The sequence below is a fragment of the Nipponia nippon genome, unplaced genomic scaffold (genome assembly GCF_047370975.1).
Source record: "Nipponia nippon isolate SJK-2023a ecotype South Korea unplaced genomic scaffold, ASM4737097v1 scaffold_9, whole genome shotgun sequence".
In the NCBI taxonomy this organism is placed as follows: Eukaryota; Metazoa; Chordata; class Aves; order Pelecaniformes; family Threskiornithidae; genus Nipponia; species Nipponia nippon.
Window position 1 is genome coordinate 31,584,206 of NW_028262413.1, and position 22,121 is coordinate 31,606,326.

At 42.0% G+C, this 22,121-nt stretch overlaps 1 protein-coding gene across 1 annotated transcript in view; it reads right to left on the bottom strand.

The window, feature by feature from the left end:
* Window positions 1–12,274, bottom strand: part of KLF13 (KLF transcription factor 13) — a 37,077-nt gene extending 24,803 nt beyond the window's left edge. The window contains exon 1 of the mRNA XM_009469691.2: window positions 11,024–12,274. Within this exon, the coding sequence (XP_009467966.2) occupies window positions 11,024–11,564 (541 nt within the window). The 5' untranslated portion in view covers window positions 11,565–12,274. The remainder of the gene's footprint in view (window positions 1–11,023) is intronic.
* Window positions 12,275–22,121: the final 9,847 nt, after the last annotated feature.

Consider the following 22,121-nt stretch of genomic DNA (forward strand, 5'->3'; position numbering starts at 1 on the left):
TAAAAAAAAAGAAAAAAAAAAAAGAACAGCCCTTTGGGGACTGCCTGAAACTTTGCTTAGAAACTGCTGGTGCTGAACACCTGTACTTTCACAAGCAGTGTTTAAAAGCTGTTTCTCATTACAGCTTTGTCTCTGCATTATATAATGAGAGCTTCATAAATTATCGCCTTAGACAGTATAAGGTATCTGACAATCATGTTCCTAAACATATTTCATCTGTACGTTTTCCAGTTGTAGAAGTCTGGGACAAGGTTCATGGTAACGCATTCATGCCAGCTGTTGTACAATATTTGCTTACTTCAGTACACACAGCAAAGATGACACTGTAACCTGCCCAACCATCTCATCCTCTGAAAGCTACCAATGATGAGATTTGTTAATTAAAATAGCTCCTTAGAAGTTAGACTTCTACATTTAACTCTAAGCTCCAATAGATGCTGGCTTAAATCGTGTCTGATTTGGTCAATGAGATAGTGCCATTAATGATATTGTCCCACAGATCGAAAGGAGATGCCAACACAACAAAACTCACTCAAGCTGGAAGGAAAACATAGAAAAATGGTGAAAGAGTCTTTCAGCATGGATAATTACCCTGATCTTGTGTGATATCTGAACCCACTTGCAGGTGAGGTGTTAAGCAAGCTGTGGAATATAACCATAGTAGAATGAATCATGAGTAGCATTGTGTTCCCACAACATTCAGCTATGCTCCCACTTGTATATCTGTGCTTCCAGAAGTCTTTCTTACGTCATCATACCAGGATTAGAGAGGAGTTGCAATACATGTCTACAGTTTCCTTTTACTGTAACAGTTTTAAACAGATTTTTATGGTGTAAATATCACAATTCTCTTCAGTTGTTCTCTGGACTTAAGAGTTTGTAGATTATGTGGGAATCTATACATATAGATGAAGCTGACCAGAAAGTAATGGGTCTGAATACCATAGATAGATGCCCTTTAGTAGCATCTGTTAAAACTCACTCTTATGAATCAAGAAATTTCTCCTCTTAAAGTTACTGTTTCAGGCCCTCTACAAACTCTGGCAGCTATCATACCTGTCTGTCATTTGAAAACTTATTGGCAGGTGGTGCAGAGAGGAAGTGGTTTCTTTCCAAATGAAACACGAAGTCCTGTGCTTAAAAAAAATATGTTTCCTTATTAGGGACAGTGACACTTTTTTTTTTTTTTTTTAAGACAAGGGGTAGGTGATTAGCTAGAGATAGTCTTTACCTCTCATATCATACAGCTCGAAGTAAAACTGATTCTATTAAATCCACACCATAGCATCTGTTAAACCCATGGTATAGAATTACTTTGTCCCATAACCAAATTCTACATCTTTTCAGCCATTTGTTGAAAAAATGAGCTTTTAAATCCATTTCTTATAGGTGTATTTATGCTAATATTACTATGTAGGGGCATCTAGAAATTGCAAAGCATTTGCTTTTCTGGTTGCTCATAATTTTGCTCATACAGTTCTATTTAAGCTAGAATTTGGTGCACATGCTGCCAATCTGAGAAAGACTGTTTCTAAAACGTTAGTGAGAAGAATTGAGTTGTTTCCAAGAATGATGAAAGCTGGGAGAAATGGAAGGTGCAAATACTGTACATCTCTGCACAAAGAGGAAAAAAAGTATCAGTGAGAATCCTGGCAGAGATGTAATCCTTTGGGATATTTAAGAAATTGAGTTTTGTTTTGACCATGTTCTGAGAATTTAAAAAACATACTTTGCAAATACACCCTGGATTTATTATACAATAAGACTAGCCATCTGCCAACATTCTATTGGCACTGCTTGTATGGATATATATACACCAAATGGAAATTTCCATTGACTTAGAGGGGCTTTCAGTGCTCTAATAGAGTTTCACATGCATGCATAGGAAAGCTGCATACAATTCATATTGGTCTTGGAAATTATATCAATCGCCAGAACAATCAAAAACTGCCAAGGCAATCATGTATTAATGCTAGTCTGCAGTCCTTCTGCTTGCATTTAAAATAAATTGCAAATTTAAATTTAGTAAGCCCCTACAATATACAACAAGAATTAGTCTCTGGTTCAGTGAGATTTTCGCAGCATCCTTGTTCATATTTGTTATAAGCAGGATCCTAAACTACCAGATTAAGAACACAGGAAAGCCCCATATGCACTGTGAGGTTTTGCAAGAATCTATAAAGCCCCAGTCTAGTATGCAAATTTGTACCAATGTAATTTCATTTATTTACCCCCAAATTGCAAAACAGGTATTTCTCTGATCTATTAACAAGCAACTCACTATTTCAGCAAAATTTTGCAGGAAATATCTGAACATGGACTAACCCTTCTTAGCTGGCTCCATTGTAAGTTCCTCTAGTGGAAATACTGACAGCTGTTTAGTTTAAAAAGCTCAATATATCCTTTTTGGTTGCTGTACCTCAGCTGGTCTTACTCTGCAACTAAGTGGTTAGGATTTCTGCCTCTCTCCTTGACCAGTTTTAAAAGCTACTGTTGAAGGCAGTAAAGGCTACATAACCAGCATACCCGTTCTGCTTGTGTATTTGCTGTCCAGGAATACTCTAGCTGGCTGCAGGACCAAAGCAGACGGAAAGCTGCAAAATGCACAGCAGCAACACAATGCTCTCTCATGTGAATTTTTCAGGTGCCTCTATTCCAAAAACTCATATAACTTACAACCGAATAACAGAGAGCAGTCTGGTAGAAATATAGTGTGCAAAAAATCTAAGATAGCTTATTGATCCATTGACTGCAATGTCAACACATACCCAGTCACAAATATTTTGCCTGTAACTCCTGAGAGCACTACAAAAGTGCTGTAACTGATTACAGAAAATCTTTTCCTTGCACTAGAGGTCATTTCAGGATATGCTCACTTTAACACCATTTGACTTGTGCCAAGTTCCTGGTTAGTAAATGGTTTTTATGTTAGGGCTGCAAAAAAGCTTCTGAGGTCGTTTTTCTACCAGTAAATACACCGGTGGCACTCTGAACTTTTAAAAACTTTTCTTTTATATTACACGGAGGCCCTGTAAGATCTGCTGAATCTGCAAGACCTGAAAAATACAGGATATGTGTGTCTGACTTCAGTGTCTGCACTTAAATAACCCACATTGTCTAGCTATTGTTAAACTGAACACAGCAAGATAATGATCTCACTGCCCATGCGAATCTACCTAATAAAAGCCAAGTGAGTAACAAAGGAAAAAAAGTATACCTATAGAAATTCTACAGAAAGGACCCTTCAAAGGTTGTCCTGCATTTGAACAGCAGAGTATTTTTTGGCTCTGTCAGCACTGACTTCCAAACAGCTGATCCAAGATTGGAAGGGGGCAGGGGGGGAGTTGGAACATGCTTAACTTATAAAACAGAACTAGAAACCGCATGTCCAATATACACAAGTTCCAGGTTTCTGCTCTTGGACGTGCCATGTTCAGCCAGACAATAACACAATGCAACAGCTGTATTTTAAACGGTTAAAGGTGCCTTCTTTTCAGATGAAATCCAATTGTGAGTTTGTTTCATGAAGAACTCCAGTTTAGCAAAAGATTTGTTTATGTACAACTCATGTCACATACAAATACTTTCCAGTGTCCTGCAGAGAAGTGTGTGCTACTGCAGAAAAATCTTCTACACATCATTCAGAACACTCTTTCCATATTAATTTCTAATACAAACACAGGTATCAATTGCAATCATCCATTCATTAAAAAGATTGCTTGCTGGTTTGCTTCAGATTATCTGTAAGACTTAGGTCTTGCTACAGAGAAGGAAAGTGCTGCTACTGGTGTCTAGGATGAGGAAAACAACTAGAAGGTGATGCATGCTCACCACTTCCAATATTAACAGGTCTCACTACGCTGGACCTGAGTACCACCTCCATGCTAAAAGGAAGATGGTTTGTGGAAAGAGAATTCTGTTAAGTTTCTGATTTTCCACTAGATATCCAAAGTTTTCACCCTGTAGAAAAGGCAGTCCCTGAATGCTGTATTCTGTGAATGGTGTTGACTGGAACACCCATACTGTAGCTGCGATACTTTTTGTTAATTACCCTCTGCTCGACTGCAGTAGGATCACAGGTTGGCAACTCACTGCCTGAGCTAGATTTGTCTCAGTAACTGTCTTGGTTTCAGCAAAATGTGATTTCCAAAGAATTGTGGAAGTCACAAACTGATTGATTTTCTTTCTGTACATTTTTTTCCCGGTTTATTGAGCAAGTTTCAGTGCAACACAACACAACCATGTGTCCCCCCTCAGATTCAAAGCCATGCTCATTTGTCTTCTAAACAGATTGTCATCTTCGTCTTCCCTCCTCACTCAGCAAAAGCAAACAGAGGAAAAAAAGTGAGGAAAAATTACAGAGAGAGAATATTTAGCTATGCTGATTATACCTGTTTCAAAGACAATGGTGAAGAGGGAAAAAGAAGACGGAGTATTTTTCGTAGTAGACCCTCTCTCCATCACAGTTATGACAATAATAAGTACAACTTTGCTTTAAAGGCTTTTTAGATGCAATACCTAAACTCTTAATTGTTATCAGAAGCTTTATTTCTGTGACTTCTGCATTATTACTATCTCCATAAAGACTGGGGAGAAAAAGGAAAGAAAGGAAGGGAAGGAAAGCCTTTCACAGAAAAACCTGTATAACAATCAGGAGATTTAGTTCTCTCTAGTAGCTAATATTACTCAAGTGTGTGGTAAATGCCGTTGTCAGCCAATTGGATTCTCCATGCAACCAATTTAACCCTAACTCTTTTGCAGCTGAATTAACTGAATCCTATTACTCAATTCTGAACGAGTCAGGTAAAAGGAGTGAGTAGGAGTAGTTCTGCCTTTCTTCCTGACTTAAGCTCCTTTTGAAAAATGTAAGTTTTAAAACTTGCTTGCCCTTTTAAGAAATTTATGCCCTGTGCTTATTTCAAAGATTTTAACGTTAAGCGACTTATAGCATATATACTGCTTATTTGTTATCTTCAGTGAATACAGACTGTTTGATCCAGGCTTAGGATCAATACTTTTAACTAATAACTTTATTCTTTGGAATTGCATGTTAGGGTGAGGACTTAGGCAGGGCTGTAAATGAAGTTGTTCCATGTTTTCAACTGAGTTATTTTTCTAATGTGTTGAAACTTTCTTAGAGGAAGTAAGAAAGTTGCAGAGTTCTTTCAGAGCAAACAAAACCAATGCTTTGCAGTTTTGTATTGTTTTAAAAATGCAGGCTTATTAAAAGACACTTAAGACCATCAGTCTTCAGAAAAATGCAGGAGCAGGCTGCTGAACTATTTAACAGTGAGAAAGAATGCTTATGGCTCAGGCTGGAAAGACAACTGTTTCATGAGGCTGGCATTTGAAGCTGTCCTGAAGCTACCATTTGAGCCTATCTCAGAGAAAAACCTTGGAGAAAAGATTTTGATGCACTCAGCAAAAGAGGAGGTGGAAGGCAGTAGAAGAGCATTATGGGACAGAACAGCCCAAAGGCACCCTGGAGCTTTTTGATAATCTGAGTGTATGCTAATGATAGTGAGTTAGGCACGCAGAGCCAGCTAGCTGTTTCTAACTTTCAACACAAGAAGTCACAGACAGGAGGCCTAGCCACTAAAACTGAAATTGCTGAGCAACAGGCAGACAGCCGAATTCACTTAGTCTGTACTCTTGCCTGTGGGAAATCAGCATTGGGGAAAGGCCTTTCCCATTTGCTCTAGCATCCTGTTTAGAGGGAGCGCAGCTTCTCATTCAGTCCTGGCATCCAGAGAAGCCCAACTGGCAGCTCAGAGGATTGATTGAATCAGTGGGACCCACTCATTTCATCCTGTTCCGGACAAGAGCAATCTGCAGCCCTGTTTTCCCCTGCTCTCTTGGGTGGCACAGGAGGCATTAGATTAAGTTTCTTCTCTTGTAATCTTCTCCTGCAAAGGCTTGGGTCTTCACAAACAGTGCCTGCTTGCCACACACATGCATGTATACCCCTTCTAAAGTCACTGTGTGCCTACCCGCAAGCTAAAGGAAACATGAGCTAAGTCTAATCCACGTTTTCTAGCTAACCAGCTAAGTTTCTGGTAATTGCTAGGTGCTAAAATGGAAGATAAGCTTTATTTCACTGATTGTGAACTTGTTTCTCCTTACATTGGTTAATCAGTTTCTTCACATGCACACAGGTAGCATCTTGAGTCAAACTAACTTCAAAGACGTTGTGCTTTACCACTGCATTTTGAATTAACTTAGTCAGAGCAAATCAGAAGTACTAGAAGGGAAAGTGAAAACCAACCTCCTGTTTAAAATGTATTATCTCTACTTTATATAAAGGCCTCCTTACCAACCTAAACACAGGCTAAATACTACTCCAGTTTGTCCAGCCTAACTGTTATACTGTTGTCGCGCTTGTCACAGTGAGCCTTGTTGCTTTATTTCTCAGATTGCTTTCAAATACCAAATGCATTATGAATTTCTCCATTTTCACATAGCCCAGTTATAAAGTCATCAGAAAAAATTTGCTTAGGGAAACAAGAAATAATAATTGAGGTGGGGGAAGGGGTATGTAAGTTAAAAACTTACTTTTTTCATATGGGTTCATTAGCGTTGTCCTCAAAAATGTGATTCTAGAGACTTAATGTAAAGAAATGGAAATTTCTTTACAAGTGAATGGAAATGAGTCAGTCTTTTCTACCTATTTTAATTCAGCTAATATTTCATGAATAAGGGTTAGACTAAAAAGAATAACAGATACCAAATAACACATCCTCTATAACTGCAAGGTTAAGCAGGCTGAATACATAGCTGCCCAAGCTCATTCTGTCAGCTAGAGACCAACAAAGGTCTTGACCACTTTCTCTTGGATGAGTCCTAACCTGATATCTATAAACAAGGATAATTAGCCAATTAGGATGGCCTTCTCTTCTTCCTGTGCCCCAACAGCCATACAGAAGTCAGCTGGTTTAGCAATAGTACAGAAGAGCCACTGTTAAGCCACCTGGCCCCCAAGTTTTTTTTACTGCAAGACTCTATCATAGTAAGACTCCAGACTGAGACTGGTGCCCACATCTCCTCAGCTTATGCTAACTTGTGCAAACACCTTCAGTTGTGATGACTGAAAAGCTGTTTCTGCGTTATGATGTACTGCTTAGTGAGTAGAACTAGTAAGTTTAGAAGGACATTTCAATGGAATTAAATGAAAGTTTATTTTGTGCTTTCTCTGCATTCATGGTGGCATGCTAATGAAGATGGCTAAAAGCTTGAGAGGTCACAGTGATTGGGGGGGGGGGAGGGCTGCAATACATAGGATTCTTGTGATTCCCTGCCCAAAATCCAGACAGTTTTTATCTACATATAAATATGTAGTATAATGCAATAAGTTGGGGATCTCTACAACCTCTCAGAACGTAGCAGTCCTGGAAAATGCTTTATGAGGTTGTAGCCTGTAGATGGCTATTAGGCTCTACACTGTCTCTCTCCTCCCACTGGTGCATCAAAAGAGACAAACTGGTTTCCAGTGACTCCAGACCTTCCTAGTGACCCAGTGCTGAAAACCTGCTTAAAGGCAGGAGAACTTTGTCATGTAAATGGTTTATCTGATTTTTCTGGAAGTCCTTTGTTTTTAGCAATTTTCTCAGGAGTGGAGAGGATTTTTAAAACTGGTGTGCCAGTGAAATTTTTCTATCAATGGGATCAATATAGCTTGGGACAAACAGGGTGCTGCATCTGTGGATCACAACACAGCTTTTGAGGCCCACGGGAACCTCAGTGGAAAAGAATTTGGACTTGACATCTACCCACTGACACTAAATATAACCTTCTGGTAAACATTAAAACTTCAAGGGCTTTGTGGCTGATGATCATGTTGAATGCCAGGACATCGAGTGAGAGAGTAGGGTGGAAAACATAAACATGAAAAGAAACCTAGGGGGAGGGGAAAGGCTTGAAAGCTGGTGGAGAGAACGACAAAGATTTTGGTGACTAATGTGTTCTGCCTGGTTCAAGGGTTTGTCAATTTAATAAAGATGAAGCATTCATAAGGCAGAGATAGCTTAACTGCTAGTGTACCAAACACAAGAAACTATGGATTGCTCTAGCACATTATGTTCTAATACAGAACTTCATTCTAAAACACTGTTCTCGGAGCAAGGGCCTAAGGACAAAAGGCAGATGCTGCTTCCTTGGCTGTTCCATCTTGTTTCTTGTGCTTTAAATAGGATAATTAGAATCCTCTGCACTATACTTTCTGCTTTGGACATTTGAGCACTGAAATCTGGCTATAACTATCAGAAGGATTTCACATGGGGCACCAAACAGCTGGAAAATAGTACCAGCTTTCAGTCCCTACCAGTGTGGGCTGGATTTGACCCAATAGTACTTGGAAGGCTCTGTATCTCTTTGCCATGCCATAAGCTCAATGATCTAGTCTATCCTTCCTCCAAGCACGAAGAGCAAAGCCTTTCGTTTCTGAGCACAGTAGCAGACAAGGACAGGCAAGTTTCTAAAGCAGGTCATAAACTGCACTATTCAAGTCTCTCTAGCACTATCATCAGTATCTTCTAGCCTGCAGTACTGTTCTTAGCCTTCAGTTCACCCCTAAATACCAGCTCATCTAGTCATACAGCACCTGGAAGAAGTTCTACTTCATAGCAGAAGTTTTTGATTGTTTCTTAGTAAACAGGTTTGGGGTAAGCTGTTTAAAGCACCTTGCATGTGTACTTGGAGTACTTCCACCACTGCTTGGTGAGGTGGATAGCCATCACCCTATCCATTTGACAGATGGGCAGACTGATGTATACGTGTTACTTAACTAGTTCAGGACCACTGGAAAGCAGAGGAGACCCAAAACCTGTGTTCTAAATCAGTAAAACCCATTACATGTTTTGTAAAACCAAACATTTGCCAGTCCTGGAAGTCATTGCTTGTTCTGCTAGCTTAACTCCTAGTGTAATATAAACTTTTTTCAAGCCTGTCATAATTTCTTTTAAAGAAAGAAAAAAATTCAAACATCTTAGAAAACACTCTGCAAGAGGAGCAAGAGGCATTTAAGCCTATTTAAAACTCAATCCAAACAGAGACAGACCTGTTGCCAGTGAGGAGGGAAACTTGGCAGCTTTGTTTAAAGCTTCCCACACAGACACTGGAGACGCAAGAAAACAAAGAAGCTGTAGTCCCCGAGGGTCCTGCCACTCCCAGGGCAAAACCAGTCCCTTCCCTGCTTTTCCTCTAGCTCTCAGACATGCACACGCTCTCTTCTTTCAGTGACATTAGCTACAGCAATAGCCAGTTAAGCCCTACAGACCTGGAAAAAATACAGGAAATGAAGAGTTAAAAAAAAAAAAAAAGAAAAGAAAAAAACCAGAGAACTTGGAGGCAAGCCAGCGTCCCCGAATGACTCGGCTCAGCCGGCAGCCTGGAGCGACACTCCCCAACGGCCCGGCCCTCCCTCTCCTCTCCCCGTAGGGCGGGCATGCCCAGCCCTCCTCTCTTTATCAGAGACAGGAGTTCCCCTTCTTGGTCTCCAGTTGGTTTGGGAGCCCAGAAACATTGCTAAATTTATCTTTCACTCTTAGGACAATGGCAAATGCCAGAAATAAGAAAGCAAAAGAACTGAAAATTGATGAAGACAGTTGCCTGTAAGCCAAGTGGAAGCACCTTTTCTGCATAACTCCTAAGGAGGCAAAAAGCAGTTACACAGTGCAAAGCAGGACAGGCTGCCTGGGGTGCCAGGAACATGCTGTTCCTTTGGCTGTGCGGCACAGGGAATTGTCCATCCGTGTGCTCGGACTTGATGGGGCTTTCTTCTCTCCCACAGAGAGCAAAACATACCCTCCATTTAGAAGGGCTCTTGCTTTATCTCGCGACAGCAGCAGGGAAAGCTGGAGGCACACTGAAGAGGTATGGCTGGTGTGGGGGAGGCTGCCACCTCTGAGCTAGAACTGTTCGAGAATCATTAAGTCATGTTTAGTTCTGAGGATCTTTTTCTTAATGCTCTTTATAAGTGAACTGACCATAGATCTTAGTAAACTGATTTGTTGCTGAAATTACTCAGTGGAACAGCTTGCACAAGCCTGCTCTAGTTGGTGTGGTGCCTCGCCATGTATGCTATGATCAGTGCCTTCAGCAGAGATCGGTGTCCTCGATTTTTGGTGCTCCCTGTCTGTCTGGAAGCCATCCTGTTCCCCAGCACCAGGCAGAGGCACGAGGTCTGGCAAGTCATGGGGCCTGTTTCAAGATGGCCCTCCTAATACTTTCAGTGTATAACTTTCACAGCGCTTGCAAGACTTCCACTTTTTCTATGTCTGTGTCTCATAAATTACAATAGCAACAAAAAAGTGGTCAGATGAGTCGTCGCCAAGAAGTAAACATTGAACACTGATCAGAACAAGTTAGTGTTTGCATTCAAATGTTTTTTGTTTTGAAATCGATTTTACCCAGCTGCCAAAAGTTTTGTTGAGACTGCCCACGTCCCCCTCTCTCTACATTTACGATAAATGTCTCCTTGTGACTCATGTTGCCTTCCTGCCTACTCTAGCTTTCACACAAGTGTCTGCTAAAGAAAGAAACAGACACACAGTCATTCAGGTGCCTCTAGAACATTTAATTTTAAAATATCAAGAGTACTGATGCTTCCATAGGAAGTGATAAGCTGGTATAAAGGTAGTCACAGGAGCATGGGGTAGGAAAAAGTACATGGGGGAGGGTAAGAAGCACTGGAAAGGGAAGTAGAAGATGCACCGAACAAGGCTAGCAGCTAAAAATTACAGCTTGGTACAATCCACACAGATGACCCACATGCCATTCCCTGTGACATTAAGTAATAAAAAAGGGCAACATGAGCTTTGAATCTATGCCCAGTAAGGGTTTATTCCCAGAGGTTTTTTTTTTTTTTTTTTTTTTTTTTTTGTGTTGCTGTTTGGTTTTCCCGAGCTTGAGTTCTGAGAGGTGAAACCATAATGGTGGCCAAACACAAGTTTGTTTGGTTTTGTTTTTTCAACATTCATTTTAATTACCAAGCTGTAACAAATAAATCTCTGGCTGGATTGTAACTAACCTGTGTGGGTCCTTAGATGAGCTTTAAGATGGGAAGATTTGCCATAAACTTTTTCACACCCCACATAGTGGCATTTGTGCTTTTTCTGGGGTGATCCAGGGTCAGTCCAGCTTCTCGTGCGTTTGTTCTTTTGTCTGGGGCTTGGCTCAGTTACTGCAGCCAGGCTAGTAGGTGTGGCTGCTCTTCCTCCTCCACGCTTACCAGCCGAAGACACACTTTCTTCCCCAAACTCCTTAGAAGCAATAGAAATATGTATTTTTTCTGTGATATCAAAGGTCTCTGTTTTTTCCATCCTTAGTGGGGGTGAGTTTGGGACATGCTGGTTCAGATCTGCTAAAATGCTAGCTACCACAAGTAATGATGATCCATTGTCTTTCCCGGTTTCTCTGAGTTCCCGCTTATCTTCTCCATCTGATGAAGGAGGTATTGGTGCATCAGGTTGGGGATCAGGCTCCCCTTTGGGACTATGGATAATAGCACGACTGGACATAGAAACAAGGCACTCTGCTGCAAAATGATCCACATATGCTGCTGTTGCCATTTTTTGTAAGTTTAAAAAGAAATCCAAACAGAAGAGAAAAAAAAAAAAAGCCACGCAATGCTGCTCTTTCCCTTTTTAAAAAGATTATGCGAGCAGACTTTTCCCTCTCTTATTTCTTAGGTTCTCTTTGTAGAAGTAAAGGCTGATTTAGCAGCCATCAAAAACACACTTTGTTCGTGACGATCACACCCAGCTTGTCCCTAAATCAAAAAAGCGTTGGAAGTCCAATGGAAGAGAAGAAGAAGAGCAGACGGATCCTGGCACTGGCAGCTTGTTGCTTGGAGTATGAATTAATGCTGTTTTTTCCAGAACGCGATAAAATGAAGATGCGGCTTCCCCAGCCCTTCCATTGCGTTGTGACAGTAGAATAAGCTCTCCCCGTTATCGCTCCTCGGAGTCGCCCGGACCCCTGCGGGGCGTGGCCTGGGAAAACATCTGGGCCTGACGTCACCGCGAAGCCACATCCTGCGCCGATCAGGTTGGCGGCGCGCGAGCAGGGCTGTGCGCGCCAGCGCGGCCTGCGCGCGGGGCAGCAGCCCGCAAATGAAAGGAAGCGGCCGATTGGCTGGCGGGGGGGCGCCGCGCGTCCAAATCGCCCGCCGCGGGAGCGTGTGGCACCCTCCGCCTCCGCCCCCGCCGCCTCCCAGGGCCGCAGCGCGGGGGGCGCGGACCCCTCCGCCGGCGGGAAAGCGCAGGCGGCCTCCCCCGGCCGCGGCCTGGGCGACCATTGAGCTCCCAGCCCTTCCCACGGGCCGTTCCCTCTGACGGATGTTAACGGCTCGGGGCGTGCCATGCTGGAGCTTGTACTGCTAGGGACAGCTGAACAGGCGCCGAACTGTTAAAAGGAAAAAGCGCTGTAGAGTTGGAAGCGATACAAGTGACAGGAAAGAGCGAGACTACACCGTTTGGTCCGCAGCTCCACAGATGGAGTTCATGTGTGGATTCTAATAGGTTGTGACAGGTTTAACTAACTGCCAGGGAATACACTTGAAATCGCCTTCCCTTCTGTCAAAACTCTCCTCCCTATAGCACTCTGCTGCCTCTGAATTATTTAAAAGTACAAATGAAAATAACTTGCTTTTCATTATTATTCTCAGCTTGCAAAAGATACAGCTCAGCCAGTTTTACGGAGATTAATGCCTGAATGAACAAAGGAGTTGCGTGTGTGACAAATTTATCAAGCAAAAGTAAAGAAATGCATCTGAATTAAGATCTGAAAGCAGTTAGTCTGTGGTGCTTCTTACCTTTTGTTGGAACATGTTTCTCCAGACTATTTCCTGCGCAATTCCTGTCTTTAGTCCAGATGGACCTTTTCTCTGAGACAGAGATGGTCAGAAAGCAGGAGGGCTTCTTTGGAAGCCTTTTGTTCTGGATGGAAAGTTTTGGAGTTTGAGGGCGTGTGAGAGGAAGTGAACATCTGTTGCAGAAACTCAAATAGTTTTGGTGCTAGGTTGACTAAAAAGTTGGTTTCATACACATGAAAATGTCTTATTCAGGAGCAACATCTGCTTATGCTACTGCTGCACTTTATGAAAAAACATGCTTTAGGTTCTCAGGCAACACTTCCCCTCTGGGTCGGGCTCATTGGTAACCTGCGTCTACCACAGTGCTCCATGTCTGCTCTCTTAGCAGTGCAGCCTGTAGCGCTCTGTGGGACTTGAGCCACTGCAGCAAAGGGAGGAATAAGGCATACGACCAGCGTGGGAGGATGTGGTTTAATGCTGAATCGAGTCAGATCATTTTGATGCAGGCGTATCATACCATTTGTTCTGCTGTGCGTATCTACGGGAAATGTTTACACATTTCCAAATAAAAAGGTTGAGTTTGGGAGTTACCTATTTGTTCCTAGATGAAAAAGGAATGCTGGGGAAAACATTTTTATAAGAAATTTTAGTTGAGTTCAAGCTCAACCTCCTCCTTGAAGGAAGAGGATTGCTTAAATAGACCTACCTGGCAGTTATTCAGAATTAGTAACAGATTCAGAGCAGAAACCCTGCAGCTCTCCTAGTTTGAGGAGAAACATGGGCCATTTTCAGGGGAGTGAGGAAAGGGTAGAGTTTAGGCACAAGTTCTCAGTCCTTACCCCAACGTCAAGGACCGTTATCAGTAAGAGGACAGGAAAAGGGAGACCTGGACTATCCTGGTTGCCAACCACCAGCAGGCTTTGCCCCAGCACTGACGGGGGGTTCCAGAGGCACCTTGGTATCTCTGTGCCCCCACCCTATGCAGCCCCCTCAGCACTGCTGTGCCCCTCTCCTACCACCTCTTCTCGCTGCTGTCTCATCCTGCTGCCTCATAGCATTCCTCCATAGCCTGCCCTGGCCATGCTGCCAGCCCCACTGTATAGCAGCGGCTTCTCCAGAGTTTCCTGTGGCTCAGAAGGGCTGGTGTGGCCTGGCCCTGGCCGGAGGAGAGGCGCTGGCAGAGGCCAACAGAGTCCAGCAAGTCCTGAGAACGTCCCTGCCTCAGCAGGGCCCGCTGTCTGCCTGGCCTGAGGAGAGACCCCGCAGGAGGGCCGAGAGCTGTGATTGGCTGCTCTGCCCCCTTCTGGAGCCTTCCAGAGAAGGCCAGCCAGTCAGGAAAGGACCTTACATGCTGTGTGAGGTTTGCCTCAGCGGAGGATTCGCTGGGCAGCGTGTTGGCGTGGAGGCGCCTGCATCTCTAGGAGGGTTCTTCGGGTGACAATCTGGTGATGCTTATGTTTTTGCCTTCGTTGCATGAGCAGGCAGGACACAGCTCGCAGCGTTCCTGGAGCCTTTGGCCAGAGGAGAGAGGCACTGTGTCGTGTGCACAGCCAGGCCCATTGGTTGTGGGCGGACCATGCAGAGGTAATGGTTGGCTATAGCTGATGGCAGGGAGAAGTCTTAACTTTCTTTTTCAACGGATCTGTTAGGTTAAAGCCTTGTCCTGATAGCAGCTCCTGTTATATGGGAGTGCCTTTCGTGTAAAATTAATGGCCATAACAAAGTCCCCAGTGAACGTCATGAACTCTCTAGTACTTCTGCAATCTTGCGGTTGAGAGCTTGTTTCGCTATCAGCCTGGAAATGTGACGCTGGCTGTGCTCTGTGTGGTTAAGGGCAGGCTGCTGAGGCAGGGGGCTTGGAGGAGGAGGTTTGTTTTGATGAGAACTTACTGCTTTTTCAGTTGGATGAACCTTTTGGGTGTGACTTCTTCATTTGGGAAAGAGCAATGTTGTGCAGGTTACTTGTAAACAAAAAGACTTTTTAATGTGAAAGAAAAGTTAGTCATATTCCACAGATGTGTATGTAGCTCAGGGTTCACGTATTACTCCCTTTTAAATCATGACTATGAATGAAAATATGCCTCTGACTTTCTAATAGCTGACTAGAAGTAAAAAATTGTCCTGTCTTGCATGCTATCGGTATGAAAGAGTCACTATCTCTTTGCATGTCCAAGAGCAAGGTGTAGTAAGTGTTTTTCATCTGGACACAAAAATTCCGGCTGCTTGGTGGAACCAGCTTTGGCTTTTAGTGCAGGATTGCAAATATGAAATGCTTCTGTGTGAACTAATGGTAGCAAATAGCCTCCCTGCAAGAAGCAGGGGTGAAGAGTCTCCTTTGTAAGAAATTTTAGTCATTACATTAGTTCAGTAGTACAAAAAGATTTTATGGAAAATCACCAGCCAAAATACTGTGCCCATTTATCAACTCTTTCTTGTAATGATAATATAGTTACCTGCCTATTTGTTCATTGTTATTATTTATTGCATATTTATTTTCTCTGAGCGAGTGGAAAAGTGAATTTCTGTAAGTACACAGTAAATCTTAAAATCACCTCTGCTGAATATCTGGCAACTGTTGACTTGTTCTCACCAAATGAGCCGAATTTTGAAACAGATTGCCAAAACAGTTAATAAGAATAGATCCTACCTCCCTCTTTTATTTTCTTTATTTGATTATGTTGTTGATCTCACCTGCAGGTATTTGTCCCACAGGGTGAGGTGAGAGTTTTTTCCCTCTGTTATGGCACTGTTTTTCCATCCACTCAAGTAAAACAGCCCTGGGTTTTGGCAGGGGTTTTTAATATTGTGTTTTTTTTAATACATAATTTAGAGTTTTGTTTAGCTACAAATGCATAGCAGCGGAATAATTTTAAATCGAATCCACCCTGTTCTGCCCCTCCCAAAATAGCTCATTGTTTTAAATTACAGGAATAAGAAACTCAAACGCTTTGTAAAATGAAAATAGTTTTATGAACTCTATTAACAAGAACTTTAAACAGAATAGAACAAAGTCCTTATACAAATGCCAGACTTGCTTCAAAATCAGCTGATGTTTTGTTTTGCGTGGCCAAAATTAAATAAAAAAAAAAGAGCTATAGCAACATTTTTCATGACTGCTGTAAAAACCGCTGTTCCAGTTAAAAGGATGCTATAATATCACATCCTTATAAACCAAATGATAGTGGAAGTCTGCAATATGCAAAATTGGGCAATCTGAAGCAGGAATTTTATGAGTGGGAGATATGAGGAATTTTGTCTGAGAAAAATTAGTTTACTATTCCAAGAACGTGATAAGATCTAAACACGCAGTTTTATAGTAGCAGACATTTCATCAGCACTTTTCCTGCATGAGTTTGCTCAATAATTTCTTCTATTTTCGTACACTTCTGCTTTAGATCCAGTGAGTCAGACACACAAAAAGTGTAAAGCACAGGAGTTCTGTGGACTTCAGTGAAGTTACATTATTTTACATCACCTCAGGAAGCTCTTAATGAGAATGGAAAAAGTAAAAGGCCATGTAGTCCCTCTCCCTGTTTCAACTCCTACACAGCAGCTATAAGATGAAAAGACCTAGTTTTTATTTTGTCTATGTAAATAGTTCCCTGTCCAATAAAACTGAAGAAACAAGGAGAAAAAGGAAACAGAGAAAAGAGCAGACATCTCTGCCTGAGTTCTTGCAGTACCTGTATTCACAATCTTATATTTTGATAGAATATTAGTCTTTATTGGTGCTTTCCTGTGGTTGCTCCTTAGTGGTTCCATGGTTTGAGGGGGGCTCTGGAAAGAGCTATGTAAGAGTGGTTGGTTGAGTTCATAGCTATGGGAATAAAATGGGACAGAATTGTAAAGCCTATGGCCTGTAGCTCTCTCAAAGATAAGTATGCCTAATGATGTCTCTGTTGTTCTTATCAGGTTAATAATAATGCCGAACTGGTAGAAGATAGGAAGAGAGGAAGGAAATGAACAGGTTTCTGCCAGAGATGAGCCACACTCTCCGTTGAATGATTGCACAATGCTGTTTCCACCATGGCTCCCAGTGACTTAATAAAAGAGTGAGTATCAGATGTTCACCCTCATTTTCAGAATCCCTTTAGCTCATTTTACTTTGGACAAATCACTGTGTTATAGCAAGTAATTGCTTGAATTCATATCAATATCACCAGTAAGTCTCCAGTTGTTAAAGACTTGGACTGTAAAAAAAAAAAAAAAAAAAAAAAAAAGGCTCTAGTGGCTTAAATTTGACCATACTTTGGCAAAGGGTGGAGGTAAGGCTTGAGTATTAAAAGTCAAGAAGCCATTTATACATGGTGTCTGGGAGTCAGCAACTTTGACATTTCAGAAACACTGCAAGCTGCTTTGGAGGGCTGAGAAAGCACTGTAAACTATAGTGACGGCAACGTGGTGTGTCACTGAGCTTCCTGGACTGGCTGTGACAGGAATCAAAACTGCCAGAATAGTGCCCAGAACAATGGTCTTGCCATCTTTCTAGCTCAGTTGAATCCAAGTGCATTGGAAGTTTCATGAAATTGCTTTTGCAAACTATCCTGTTTGATTTTCAGTGTAGTGTGATGGCTTCTGTTGATGGACAGAGACTTCTAAATTCTTGAGTGTTGTTCTTCCTCCATGCTAAAATTAGAGAAGTGTTATTGTAATTAATGATTGCACACAAAATGGCAGAAGACATTATTGGTGTGGCAGAGATAAATGAATAATTAGGAAAATAAACTCTGAAGGAAAAAAACCCTCACACTTAAGCATTTTGATACTTTCGGAAGATGGGACACAAAAAAGACTGTGTTCTCTATACTGTACTATAGCAGTTTGTGCTATCGTGTGTGCTATGGAAAAGAGAGTACAATATAGATGTAAAAATGTTCTTACGTTAAACATAGTGATTTAAATGCTTATTTTATTTTCATCTGTTTATTTCTACAGTAGGAGACTGATGTGAGCAGTATAGCAGTGTAAAGGAAATGGAAATGGAGAGTCTTAACTGGACTCCCTCCCACTGGTCTGAATGAAGTGTTATTTATTGAATAATGTTGTATCTTTGTGGAAAATGACAAAAGCTGAGAAACAAAAGGAAGCACAGTTGTTTTTCAATACTTAGTCCTTTTCTGTAACAGAGCATGAAATAATAGTTTAGATGTTAGAAATGATCATAAATGATATTGTATGCAAACTGTATCCATTTTATTGGATTTCTTGGGAGGACTCTTAGTGACGCTATCCACACAATCATTGCAGCCACGGTGTGTGCAGATAATGCCTGTGCATATCTAAGCAGCAAGGCTGATTGGGGGCTGTGGGGTGGGGAGATTTATTTTATTTTATTTATTTATATATGTCTACCTCCTCTTGAGTGGAAAAAGATGGGGAGGAAGGCTCAGTGAAACCACTGCTGCTTGTACAGGGAAATGTTTTATTCCAGTGCTTTTATTTTGGAATGCAGCCCTGGTTCTTCTTTTCCTCAATAGTTTTCTCAATTGTTATTTCTTAGATACCACTTACCATAATGTTTAGTAAGCAGACAGGTGTGTTTTGAAATGTGAGATTATTTTTTTTATACCATTCCCACCCGCCCCCTTTTTCCCTTTATTAGCCTGCCTTGATGCTCTGTATAGGACTGGCTGTATAGGAAAGCTAGACTTGCCTCTCACTTTTCTGGACAGACCTATAGAGTGGTGCATGTGGACTCCTCCAGCTTCTCTCTCCATAGCACAGCTCTCCTCACCTCTGCACATGGGGGCTGGCATCACTGCCAGCATGCAGGCACCTCTTAGTTGGATGGGGCTTATATGCTTGTAAGGTTCTGTGGCTTCTGGGCATTGCCCTTTCCATACTGGAAAGCACAGAGGCAGACGTAAAGCACTTCTTTGTGAGCAGCAAACTGAATCATGAAATTCAGTTTCTGCTTCACAATCTCTGACAAAGCTATGACCAAAGAAATGTCATACCTGAAGTTGTATAGGGCTATTTCTCTGGTTTCTTTCAGCCATGAAGCAGGCAGAGAGTCCTTTTTTTAAGACGGTAGTGCTGTTTCTTGCAATAATGATCAGCAGGGCATCCTAAAAGGCTTCACAGGGATCAACATCGCTGAATACACGAAGCAGGCTTGTTCCATAGTGTGCCTGACCTCTGCAGTTGAGGCACGAGACTGTCTTGGTTCATTTCCAGTTACAGGCATGCCTTTCTACTGTGGTCAGACCTCTGAAGTGGTGACCCACAAGGAAACACTTTTTGCTTTTAATTTCCTTTTTCATCTTCCTTTTACCTTTTGGTCTCCTAATTTTCATAAGGTTGCTCTTCATCATACATTACAGGAAAGCAATTCCATGAGAGCAAAGCTGTAGGTCAGTGGTCTGTAACACACTATGAAAAAACTTCCAAGTGAAGGAGTAATATCTGGTGGCCAGTGGTTCTGAGACATCCAATCACAAGTCAGCAGCTGCACCAGTAAAGGGCCTTTTAACTGCTGATGTAAAAACTTAAGAATATTGGGAAATGTAACTTTTCTGCCATAAAAACATCGTAGAACTTGAAATGATGAAATCCAGTTCTCCATCTGATGCATATTTGTGAGGAATTGGGTCAAAAAAAAAGAGAAAGTAACTTCTTTTAAATGCAATGGCAAGTTGAATAATGCTTACCAGAGAAAAGGAGGAGGGTGTTCAGGTTAAGGTACAGCAAACATGGGAAGGTAAAACATAAAATAATTCATTTCTCTATTTTCAGTCTTGGTAACAGGAGCCTGAGACTTCTGTCAGATTTTGCCAGCTATAAAGCAGACAGTGATGAAGTTAGAAGCCATGCATTGAGAATAATCACTGTCACTAGAGCTGATCCACAGAATCATAATTTTGAGCTCTGTTTAACTCATTTCAGTGTTGGTTTTGGTCATTTATGATTTACCCATTTATAATTTCTAATTCTTTTATGATTTACCCATTTATAATTTCTAATTCTTCGCTTATGTGTGCTTTTTACAACATGTGAATATTGCACGTTGCCACTTGTGCTAAGCTTCTTTTCATTCAAAAGCACAGAAAATACTGACACATCACCAGGAAGCTCTCAGATGAGTGAATTGATCTAGCAGGTTATTCAATAAATGTTGTGTAACATTTATTCACTTTCATGCTTGCAAGCCAGCAATGAATTGCAGGTGCAAATACCATTGCAAAATATTCAGCTGAGTATTTTTGCAATATACTGTCTGAAGCAGATATTATAACGTCAGATCAGTAATATGTCGGGCCTACTGAACTGGTCAATGCTCAAAAATTGGCATATTTATAAAATCCTTATAAAAAGATCTGATGTTTGGGTACAGTTGATGTATAATGCTTGCTATTGGGCAGTTGGTATGTATGCTTGTGTTAGACTGCAAACTAAGTTTGGAGTAGGGGTTATATCCATTTTCTCCTGCCTCTGAATTGAGCCACTGCAAGGAACAAAAGAAATTCTTTTAGATAGCGTAATGAGGTGGTAAACTGTTGGTAGCTGTGCATCCCAGTGGAACGTGCATGGGTAAGAAAGTGACTACTTTCCACAGCAAACCATTATTTATAATCTGAACCTGGACAGAAAGGTGAGGGTATAATGGAGATCTAAGAGAGGTGATCACATGATGAGGCTGACCAGAGAATTGCTTAGCAAAGTAACTGCAAGTTATAATACAGAAAAGCATCTCTGAGTAGCCTTTTTCTTTCCTTTCAAGGGGAGTATAAGCATACTACCGGTAAAGGAAAGATAGGACGGCAGGGAGAAAGAGAGAAATCCATTTTGTTGCTGCTTGATTCAAAGGTCAACTAAAGAGAGAGAGAGAGAGAGAGAGAGACTGAATGACACTGAGTTAGATTGCTCAGAGACCTCTGATGTTAGAGAGGTGTTGTGAGGTTGCTGAAAAAGTGACCAAATGCATGTGGGTGGTTGTTATCATGTCTATATATGCCTATAACTTGTGATATCTAGAGTAAAGCTAGTTGGTTTTCAGCAGTGTCATGTGGCCTGTATATTTGTTTGCTTTCCCTAAAGACTGCCATTGAAGAAATAAACTGTTAACCCAAAATGTCCACTTAGCTGGGAAACTTCGACCTGTTTCAAGAGTCTGAAAGTAATGGGGCTGTGAGATCCCACCACTTCAAAGTTTGTTCCCACGTGTGGGAGAGCCCTGGCCACCCTGTTCCCATCAGGAGCATGTGGCACCAGGGTGGCAAAATCCAAACCCAGCAGAGTTTGCAAAGTGTCCAGCTGAGGGAGCGCTATCCAGGGCTGTGGCAGAAACGCAGAGTGTTTAAATGGGTGCCCTATGTTAAAAAGTTTATTAGCACAGATTTCATCTTTATTGGCCTTTGTGCAGTGAATCTTCCTTTTATTCCTATCTCTAGGCTGCATTCGTATCAAGGTCACTATACCAGGTACATGGTCTATCCATCATCCACACAGCCTTCTGTGTAAGCTGTGTAAGTCAGCTCCCCGAGTTTTGTGTAAAATAAGTAAATCTGTCTCTTACTGATTCATGGAAGCAGAATGAAACACCCAAGCCTGAATTCCCCTCCCCTGGAAACCATTACTCAAGTGCAGCTGCGGGCTGAAAATGCTGCAGGACAGTGACTGTTGACAGGATTCAGTCAGCTTTAACGGTCTGCAAATGGGTCCCTGTACTAGGTCTGCCTGAGATGGGGTTAACTTACTTCATAGCAGCTGTATAGTGCTATGCTTTGGATTTGTGAACAAAACAGTGTTGATACCACACAGATGTTTTAGCTGTTGCTGAACGGTGCTTACATAGCATCAAGGCTTTCTCGGTTTCTCACTCTGCCCCCACAGTGAGCAGGCTGGGGGTGGGCAAGAGGCTGGGAGGGGACACAGCCAGGACAGCTGACCCCAGCTGACTGAAGGGATATTCCATACTGTACAACATCATGTTCAGCAATAAGACTGGGGTGAGTTTTCCAGGGGTTGCCGTTGCCTGGGGACTGGCTGGGTATTGGTGTAGCTGGTGGTGAGCGATTGCTTTTGTATCACTTGTTTTTCTTTGTTTTGTTTTGTTCCCTCCCCTCCTTATTAAACTGTCTTTATCTCAACCCGCAAGTTTTCTTACTTTTGCCCTTCCAAGTCTCTCCTCCATCCCAGTGGCAGGGAGCGAGGGAGCGTCTGTGTGGGACTCAGTTGTCTACTGGTGTTAACCAAAACCAGTCCCTTTTCCTGATCCTGTTTCCCCTGGGCAGTGTCCTGGTGCTCCGTTTTAGCTGGTCCAGCCCAGGGCTTTCAGTGACTCCTGCTCTGCCATGGATTTCTTGGCAGCAAT